This window comes from Lepeophtheirus salmonis, chromosome Z, assembly GCF_016086655.4.
Source record: "Lepeophtheirus salmonis chromosome Z, UVic_Lsal_1.4, whole genome shotgun sequence".
Lineage (NCBI taxonomy): Eukaryota > Metazoa > Arthropoda > Copepoda > Siphonostomatoida > Caligidae > Lepeophtheirus > Lepeophtheirus salmonis.
The window spans coordinates 14797664-14808479 of record NC_092584.1 but is presented as its reverse complement, the minus strand read 5'-3'; the positions used below and the strand labels follow the sequence as shown (position 1 = coordinate 14808479).

General features: G+C 32.2%; 1 protein-coding gene across 1 annotated transcript; it reads right to left on the bottom strand.

Moving 5' to 3' along the window:
* Positions 1-2185: 2185 nt before the first annotated feature.
* Positions 2186-5150, bottom strand: LOC121130250 (uncharacterized). The gene is made up of 2 exons (XM_040726011.2): positions 4614-5150; positions 2186-2821 (listed from the first exon to the last, which is right to left on the bottom strand). Exons 1-2 carry the CDS (start codon positions 4978-4980, stop codon positions 2328-2330), a joined length of 861 nt encoding a protein of 286 aa, XP_040581945.2. The 5' UTR covers positions 4981-5150; the 3' UTR covers positions 2186-2327.
* Positions 5151-10816: the final 5666 nt, after the last annotated feature.

The following is a 10816-nucleotide window of genomic DNA, read 5'->3' as shown; positions in this document are numbered from 1 at the left end:
TTTCGTCTGTAAAACATGCTAAATTAGTTACACATCTAATATGGCCTAAACTTGAATTCTTCTCTGTTCCCAACAAGGGAACCCATCCATCTATTATTCTATAGCTCGAACCTATTCAAGTTAAAGAACTAGCTTTAGTTACACTCACCAAAGCAATTAAAGTAAGGGTATTTTTTGCCAACATTTCATATGATAAACTATCCAATCTTTTAATTTATTTAGGATCATTTTAACATCCCCCGTTTCGGGATATTTAGGTAACAGAGGATTTAAATTGAATGAAACTTTCATAAATCTGGTTAATAACTAATCTGATGATAACACCACTAACATTAAATGATTCTTTACTATAGCCTCTTTTTTTGTTGTTGCAAGGTTGTATGAAGACATGGGATGTGATGCTAAGTACTTTATTACTAATTACTTGGAACTTAAATGAGAAATAAACCTCTCTTATACAAATAAAAATGTTTAAACGCCGATGTGTAAGTCCTCTTAATTGAGGAACTAATATCTGAAAAAAGTAATATTAATTACTTTAGAATCGAAACCTTGTTTTAATTAAGCCCTCTAAATCAACCATGTTATCAGAATTCCTATTTCTGGAAGGTCCTGAGGCTCTAAGCACAAGAGTATTCTCCTTGACACCCCCCAATCTTAGTGACTCTCGATATCTTCTGCAACTGTAGGAACCATTTAACACCTGTTCACTTGAGAGTTATCAGGATTGCTGGAGAGATATTTCAGTCTGCTTATCACTCTTTGAAGTAGTGGAACTGGAGGGAAGAAGTAAACATTCTTCTTCCATCTGATGGAGAACGCCTCTAAGGCCTCCGCTTGATCGTCTCTGATCAAAGATCCGTAATTTGAAATCGCGTAGAAATCCTTTGACGCGAAGAAATGTACCTCGAGTTGGAACCAACAGGAGGTTATTTGGTTGTCTACTTCTTCCTTCAACCTGATCTCCTATGTTTGAAGACACTTTCTTGAAAGAATGTCTGCTTTGTTGTACAATTTTCAAGGGATTCAGACAAAATTTGCTCAAATTCGTTTTTTCATCAAGTGCTTCTATGTTCTCCCATGCGATATTGTTTAGACGTTTCACCTTGGTATCGCTCTTCTTTTAAAAATAGAAAAGAGCAGCTGTATTATCCAATTGAAGTAATATGAAATCGAACTTGACACTTTCTCTACAGCTAACATTTCGAGCTCGTTAATATGAAGATCTCGATTATTCCCTATATACCGACCCTGTTCAAAGGAGCCGTTTGAGAATGAAATGCCATAACCTGACAAGGAAGCATCCGTAAAAACTTCCAAGGTGGGATTTAATATTCTTCTCACTGGTGCACAGGATATTCTTAGTTCTTCACAGAATAATAGATCTTTCTCACTCTTGGAATAAAGCAACCCTAGATGAATAAGTTTAGTCCTTGGAACTCGTATTCAAATTAACCTGGAAACAAAGGATTGTATATAACATCCATGCTAAACAGGAAGAGAGAGATACATACAAATACAGTCATCTAAATATATGCTACAACTCATCTTATGTTGTGGCCTTAGATATGAAATTCATGACATTAAAAAAAAATATATATAAAAAGATTTAACTTACCTGAAATATTGACGTGGGGTCAATGTATTGACTTCGCCAAAGTAATTTTCCATTAAAAAATTCTTTTCATTTTCTTATTTTATTGTCATCTCCAAATTTTCAAATTCTCAATCTGTTCTTTTTATTATTGCATTGTTGAGAAAGGAACATCTAAGCAAGGTTATAACCGGTTCGGGTTCAGAAGTGCTATCGGTCTTGGCTCTTTCATTTCAACGGGTTTCGGTTCTTTTTTATACGAGCTCAGTTTCTATATCGATAAAAATGACCCTTTATGCAGGCAGCTCCTATTTATACCTTTGACATATAATGCAATGAGAAAGCTCAATACCATTGTTCATAATGGTTTTAATTCCAAGCCTCAAGTAAGCGTCGGTATATTTTCTTTTTTTTAGTGTTTGTACTCATATTAAAGTGCGAATTATTGGCAAGCACTGTCCCTATTTGGTTCAGTTATTAAGTATATAATGTCAATTTGAATTTGTAGGAGTAAAAAAATAGATTTTGTTTTTTTAAAATGATGAATAGGTATAATAGTTTTCAAGAAAAGAAAATATACAACCACAAATCACAGCAATTATTATATATTTAACAAAAAAATATACATTATCATCACAGATGGGAATTTGATTTAAAAGTATAAAATATGACTAGAATTCCATTAACTTCAAAAATATCTCCAGGATACACCATTAAGGATTATATCGCCTTTTTAGACAAAAGTTTCAGAAGCCTCATCTAAGGATGAGTCATTGTCATAGCTAACAGCAGATGAAAACCCAGAGGAAGACGGATCATCTTCTTCGTCACAAATCCTCAAATTTAAGAGCTTCTTATATTGCTTTTCCAGCTTACGACTTTCCTTCTCTACTACGTTATAGTCATACTCTAATTCCCTTATGTCTCCATTCTTGGCTCGGAGAGTCTCACGCAGATAGTCTATTTTATCTGCATTGACTTGAATAAGGGCATTGAGTCCTGCATTGTCTCTTTTTTGGATCTTTATTTCGGACTCCAGAGCCTTTAAACTCTCTTTGTCTTTTGTTTCATATTTTTGAGAGTCCTTAGTGTTTTTTACTTCGGTTATAAGCCCTATGATTTTATTTTCCTCTTCTTCAAGACGGGAATTCACGTCTGATAAATTCTCCAGATCGATGAAATGCCGTCTGACAGATTCTATAAAACGAAATGCTTCGTCATCTTTCTCTAAAAAATAAAAAAATAAAGGATGAATTAATGTAATGTCTATATAGCTACTGATAAATAATATCATAATATCATTTCTTTGGGAAAATATTAAGCATTGAAACTAATATAGCTTTGTATGTACATATATAATAAAAGCCTACACATGACGATTTTATTTTTTTCCCATACAATAATTGTGTCAAAACATATGTATTGAAATCACTATTATGTAGGTTCATCATGCACGTAGAAAAAATAGTTGTATAGATATATATATATTCATATGTTTAGAAAATTCAGCCAAAAGAAATTATTCATTTGGTAATTTATGATTCAATAGGATAAATTAATAATAAAATGCAGAAGGGAAGATAAGGGGATGAAGATTTATTTCCCAAATTAATTTAAATAAAAAAAAATTGGACTTATAGTTGAATATATGTTCAGTTTTTGGTAGATTATTATAGGTAATTTAAAAAAAAAAAGCCTCTGGGAGTGGTTTATAGTTACATTGTTGCTGCAAACGGCGAGGGAGGTGCACGGCCCCCACTCTACAACTGTAGAAGTCTAAAAAATATGAGCTCATACAAATGTAGTTAATATATATAGGTTTCGTTAATAATAAATATTCCTCGTTCCATTTGAAATTCGAATTAGATACCATGGGATAAATAATTTAACTCAAAATAAGAATATAGTGCAATATGGCCGAAATTTTGGTGTGTAACTGTCAACAAATGCTAGATAGATCACGACGTTACATTTACTGTATCACACAACCTTCCTTCCAAGAAGGAACAATTAAAAGTTACCCAAATAAGTCAATCAGAGAAACTGTTTTTTTTCTCTTAAGTATTCCAAGATTAGTCGTATCAATATTAAAATTTTACATAGTATTTTATTAAAAGTGTAGCTACACACTTTTATTTCTATATTCTTATGAATAATAAAATGGTCAATATATATATGTAAATATACAACGAAATTTTATTCCTGTTCCTTTGGAAACGGAGTATAACTCATAAGTATTGAATAATTTATAACTTTGTTCATTTATCAAAAAGAATAAATTATGAAATAGCCATGATGTATCAAGTGAAATGAGTAAATCGACAGCTGACAACAAAATACATAGGGCCTTTTTGTGTTAGCGATGTCACGCCGTGAGATGTAACTAGCTATTTCAGGCATTTTGACGACAACTATTTAATGACAGCTCGATACTGGATTTTTTCCATTTCCACAAAAACAGATCAACTCACTCGAACGACTGTTACATAACTTTTCAGACAGCCCTCGCATATGTATGAGGCTTCATATAACTTAAAATTTATATAATATGAATATTATAACATGGTAAATTTGAATAAGTTAATATAAGTTATAATGAAGAGCAGTTGAGAAGTTGAACAAAGGATGATGCTCTTCTCAATATTTTTCATCGTTTACCCATTTTCAATATTTAAATATTAATTTTTTCTACAAAACTTTAAATATATAAATTTTACTTTTTAAACACTCTGTTCACTCATATACATTACATGTAATATTATTTTTTGGACAAAGTTATCAGACATTTCATTACTAATATAGATTGAGATATTCCCGTGTTCTTGTGATAATATCAGAACACACATTTGACAAGACGAATAAACAAATAGCTATATTCTAAAGGATGATGTGATTTCATATATAAACTATATAAAAACCACAAAATACATCGTTTTTATTTCTCACATTGATCTATATATAAATATATTGGTCATTATTCTTTTGCACACATATTAATAAAACCTATGTAAATAATTACCGTAAATACGACGAAAATCCTCTTCTTCCAACACACGTAGAGGCACCACTTCATCGATAAACTCCTGTGTCTTAAAACTCCGTCGTCTCAACTTCCTCCTTCCATCCGATTTCCTACGTTTAAGAACATAGCTTACATGTACTTTTTCAGCGTCCCAGGAATTCCATCTGTCATAGATAAGTTCGGAGTTTCTCAATGGCTTCTCTATCTCTCTCCATCTTTCTAAAATAGTAAGACTTCGTGTGGGGATTTTGAGTCCATATGCTTTCTGAAGAACTTCGAGAATGTGTGACACCTCAGTAATTGGGGATATCCCAACAACTATTTTACGCTCACCAGAAATGATAACTGGAAGTCCAGACATCATATTCGGACTACACTTATTTCTGTAGTTTGTTCTTTTTAACTTGGATCTAAAATAATAATTACCACTGGTGAAGACGAGAAGGGAAAATGGTTCTCTGGTACTTTTTTCAATCTTGCGTCCACCTGGCTTCTTTGCTGCTACTTCCCTTCTGTTTTTTGTTTTTCTTTCCATTGCTTCTTTAAAGCGCAGTCGGAAACAACGGAAAGAAGAATCATTAAAAGGAAAAAAAAAAAAAAAAAAAAATTGGAAATGGCGTTTTAACATTAGGTTTCCTGAATTAGTACCTGAACATCCTTTATCCTAAAAAAATGAATTTATATCAAAATGTAGAAAAAATAACTATAATTTCTGGTTAAAAAAGACTTTTTTTCTTCTCCGACCATCACTTCATACAATTTTACAACATACTTCATCATCAAAAAGTAAAATACTTCATTAAGAGATATCCCTTTTTTTTTTAATTCCATGAAACAAATTACTCAAACCTCCTAGAACCATGTAAAAAACAAAATCCGGAAACAAACGTGAATAAAAAATAATGGAGAATCTACCATTTAGTATATGTATTATACACATGACAATAACGTTATAAAGCCTCAGGTCAATTGAAACTTTAGAAGGAATAAAGGCTTAAGTACAATACGAGTACATATTTAAAAGATATCTATGTATATATTATCTGTTTTTATGTATCCATACCTCAGTTCAATAAGAATGAAATCCACCGGATGACGAATAAATAGAAAAAAACAAGAAGAAAAAAAAAACAACCAAGTGGTTCTTTAATTACTTTTTTCCCATAGTTAAATAAGAACAAAGTGTGTGTGTGTGTGTGTTATCATGTTACAACACACAACCAACAGTTTTGCATTTTGGAGCATAACGCGTGTTTCTTACTTTTCCAGGAAAAATGGAAATAAATCCCATTTCAAAAGAAACAAGATTCTTTTATAAAGAAAATAACTACCAAATACAGTGTGAGTTGTACTTTGTACACCAACCTTCAGGCATTCTTATTTGATAATAGCCAAGCTTATTTATCACTTGAAAGAGGTCTAAGGGCCCTTTGATTCTGCTTTCATTGAAAGTGCTACCTCCATTTATTTATTTTTACTTTTTTTAAAATTATAACGCCCAAATATCTTTACTTGTAGGGATTCTTTTGAGCCAGATATTGTTCGAAGTTCTCCAACAAACCCTAAAGTGAACTATTACTTCCCCACTTTGCAGCTGGAACAATTAATCTCTGTTCAAAAATATACTTCCTGCGTCCTTGCCATAGAAACTACTATCTCTCTCTCTCTCTGTAGGGTTCGGATTGGGAATGTTTTCTGGGAAAGGGGTATATTACAAAAGATGACGAATTTTCAGAAGAATTTTTTGGTTCCATATTTTTATTTTGTGAAGTTTGTTTATTTTAAATTAGACTAACCCGTTGACCGCTTTGTTAATTATAATTAACATTCTTTCCCAACTTTTACGTAGCACTTTTTCCTATTTCAATATTTCAAGAAACTATGATACCCAATACTTTAGCAGAGAGTCAACCTAAGCACTCCTTTATAAGTTCACTATACATAATTGTAAATATCTGGGTCTTTGATAGGTTTACCTTTAATCCAGATTCCTTCCCGAATAAGATTAATACCCTCTCCAGTTCTCGTGAGGCAGCCCTTTGAGGCTAAAATAAGTTTATAACTAATGATGTAATTTATAAGAATGAGATAATTTAATTTTAGGGCAACTTTTCTTATGACTATATATCTTGGTAGTTTTTTTTTATAGAAAAAGAATTAAAATCGGACACCAAGCAACCCCCTTCCCCTTCACCTCGAAAATTACTTTTTCAACGCTGTATGCGTGATTTTTTAACATATTTCAATATATTCAGAAAAAAACTGGCATATGACCTCATCATTAAATATCTTTTAGACTTGAAGCAATACCTTTAAGGTATTTTAGATTAATAAGCTATAGTTTTAATGTTAAATTAAAGTTCAAAGGTAAAATGTGAAATTAAAGGTCAATAGTCACAAAATGGTCATCTCTTTGAAATTTTTATTTTAGCGTCTGCACTCCAGTGTCCCATTTTTTCGATTTTTTGTTGCATAATGATGTAAAATTTATGTTTGAAAAGTTTCAGCCTTCGAAAGCCGTTTTTGCAAGTCTCGGTAGACACGCTAGTCCGTGGCTAGTAAAAACCAGTTGGGTTAGTGCAGGGGGGCCTATATATAGAGCGTTTGGCTATGTAATGGTGTACCTTAAAAACCACATATACAGAGGGACCTTGTGTCAACGAATCATACGGTGAATAGACATTGAAAAAATATATTAAGGGTGATTTTTAAGTCAAATGTGTTTTTAAAAAAAGATATTTTACAATAATATTCCAGTTCCTGTGTAGTTCAGAAATGTTTTGTTTTTTTAAACGACATTCTCTATTTTTTAAGGGATTGAAAGGGCTTTATTTTAAAGTTATGTCGATGGGTGGTTTCAAATGTTTTATTAAGTTCCTTTTCTTCATTAATACAGAAGAATGTAAGCCTGATTTCTCATTCTGAAGACAAACAAATTGTAGCTCAACGAACTATGTACTTTGGATACTCAAACGATCAGAAAAACTCACTCTACTTATCTCCAAATCGAATCAGATAAGTCTTACCATAACGAGCAATTATAATATTCGTAATTTATATTTAGGGATTTATTACCTATGTATAAGTTCATTTCCTAAATAAAATCCAGATTAGTTATGAGTGAAAGTGTAGAATGCACATAGATAGGCGGTCAGAACCCCGTCCCACTGTGTAATACAATAAGTTCTAATATATTTAGCCTTTACTTATCTTTTTCAAAGAAGTCGTAAACATCATTGAATTTAAATCGCTCAAAATTAATAATTTCATAAAATATTAAGCTTGGGCCATGATTCGAATGATTTGTTGGTTCCAGTTGGTTTATATTCAACTTTTAATGTCTAAGATAAAGATAGTATCAAACAAAAATTACTATTTCATGGTAGTTTCAACCTTGTATGACATTACCACCAAGGACCTTTGAAACTGTATTTAATATTATTCTCATTACTTTGTCCAAGAAATCATTTTATAACTTTCTCAACTTTTTTTGGTTAGATATGATCAATCTTCTGATCACATCAAAATTTACAAATCCAATGACATATGTCCTCTTCCCAAATTAAATTTTTTAATTTGGGAAGACCAATGACTTTTACATTTGTGATATTAAAAGTAATTTTTTCTGGGTCCTCAGACTAGACTGAACGAATAAATATAGGCTGACACAACACTAATCAAATGTGTTAATTGTATTTAATTTTTTACTCTGTGAGGGATGTAAAAATTAAGTTAATGGGGTATTTTAAAAGGGATATAACTTTTAAAAGGGATCCTTTACAATTATTTCTAGTAAATAATCCCCTTCATATGTTGGCTGCAACTGGCCTTTAAATGGTCCATTCTTTTGCACCAATTTTCGATGACGCGTTCGAGCATTGTGACCGGAATTTCACGAATAACTCTGTAAAACTGTTGCTTTCAATGTATGTAATGGATGCTCTTGATACAATTCGGGTTGCTCTTCACCCCAAATATGGCAATTTTGCTTATTTACCTAGCCATTGAGCCAGAAACGGGCCTCATCACTGAACAAAATTTGATCCGGAAAAAAACAGATTTTGTTGAATACATTCAGGAGCCCATTCACTGAACACACGGCGCAAACGAAGGTCCGGCGGCTTCAATTCTTGCACGAGCTGTATTTTGTATGCCTTTAAAACCAAATCTTTCTTCAAAATGCGCCAGGTTGTTGCATACGACAAGCCAAGTTGTTGAGAGCGGTGGCGAATTGATTCTTTACGATCTTCGCCTATACTCTCGGCTGTACGTGGCCTACCAGACGACGGGACATCCCAGCAAGTTGCTTCCCCTTCAAATTTTTCGATTATTCTGCGAATTGTGGATTCTGAAGGTCGATTATGTGGACCATAAGTTGGGCGTAATTTGTGAAAAACTTCTTTCACAGAATTCGGATTTTCACAGTACAATTGAACAATTTGTACACGTTTTTGTGGTGTATATCTTTCCATGAAGAATTGTAAAACAATACTGAGGAAAAATGACATATGAATTTGACAGAACTCGCGTGCGCCTGTCAAAAAATCCCTAATGGAAAAAACCGCTCGTTTTGAATCACCCTTTAGAGATGTCTCCTCAAGATATTTAAAATTTAATGTTACATTAATATTTGTGTCGACAAGATTGTTTTTTATCTTAATTAAAGCTCCTTTGAACTCATATTCGATGAGGGAATACATATTATCCTGGACATTAACTATCATTCGAGATCATTCAGGACCTCAAATGTATCTTGGGCGCTTCTTCTACCTCACTACCTTTCTTTATTAATAGTTATCGGCATCTGGCCTCCATTTTTTCGAGAGCTTTAACTGCTGAAGAATATGTATCCTCCTCATGGCTAGGGCATGGAATACGAACGAGTCCAAGAAGAGGGTGGGAGTGATTTATAAGGTAATCTTGATTAAGTTCATTATAAAATCAGCTGCCAATGATATTATGATTTTAAAGGATATGATATCATGTGATTCTACTTTAGAAATGGGAATATTCTATATTTCAAATAAGACTAGAACTGCGTTAATATAAAAATATTTTAAATTTTCAAACTCAGGAATACTTGATTTACATCGTTAAACTTATAAAATAACTTCCATATTTCTATTTTATAGATTTAAAAAAAATATATTTATTTAAGTCGCTAATGCCTATAATATGTTATACCATTAGTAATCAAAAACTTATGATTATCAATTACCAGTAGGAGTGTTTTACTAGTAAAATTGTAAATACATAAATTATAACAGCAGTCGGTACGATACTGGATACATTAATTTGAAAATTCTAACAATAGTGACGTTATAGAATATGAGTGATTGTGTGTTTTGTCAAAATCTGCCTGTCTTACTTAGTAGTCGGTACAATACATCAGATTGAAAATTCCAGCAATCCCGGTTACATGATGGTCTAACCCTGTATTTATAATAACCTTTGAATAGTCGTCCTTTTTTTCCTTTTTATGGATCAACAATTTTAGTACCCAAAAGGAAAAATCATTATTCTTCTTTTCCTTAATACTATAATACTTGATTCTAAGCAGCGTGCATCCTCAGTTAGATTTAATTTTTCATTAATTTCACAAGTTTGAATCTAAAAGGGACTTCAATTCTGCATTAGAAATATGTGATCTTCTACAGAAGTTGACTTTACCAATGAAGACACTGCACTCAATAACATTCTTTTTTACATTGGATGCTTGAGGAGAACTGATTACCATTCGTTGACGTTTGGCTTTCGATCAAATTATCTGCAATGAACATAAAATCCTCTGGAGAAGAGCTTTCTCATTTGCCTCATCATTTCCTCCTCCAAAAAGTTTGTCAAGGTCAAACTAATAATACTGAACGAAACTTTTTTTCGCTAATATTATATAAAGACTATGGCTTTGCAAGGTATAAATCTTCAGAAACTCTTTCTTCCTAGTCAAACAGTCATTGTATTTATGGCCAACTAATAAACAGTGAGGACACTGCCTGTCCATGATAATTCATTTAATCTCAACCCATTTACTAAAAAAATGTTAAGTGAAGGTATTGTACTTAAATACATTGCAAGTCTTGTAAATTACTTTAACACCTTAAAAAATAAGCTTAATACTTACATTTAAAACTTCTATAATGTACTTGTACTTGACTTAAGTATATCAAACCCATTCCTGCTCTCGACCCTTATAATTATGA

Excerpts from the sequence above, each read along its gene's own strand:
- LOC121130250 (XM_040726011.2), bottom strand. The coding sequence starts at position 4,980 with ATGATGTCTGGACTTCCAGTTATCATTTCTGGTGAGCGTAAAATAGTT. Across the intron at positions 2,822-4,613 it reads GGATTTTCGTCGTATTTACG|AGAAAGATGACGAAGCATTT; the intron begins GTAATTATTTAC and ends TTTATTTTTTAG.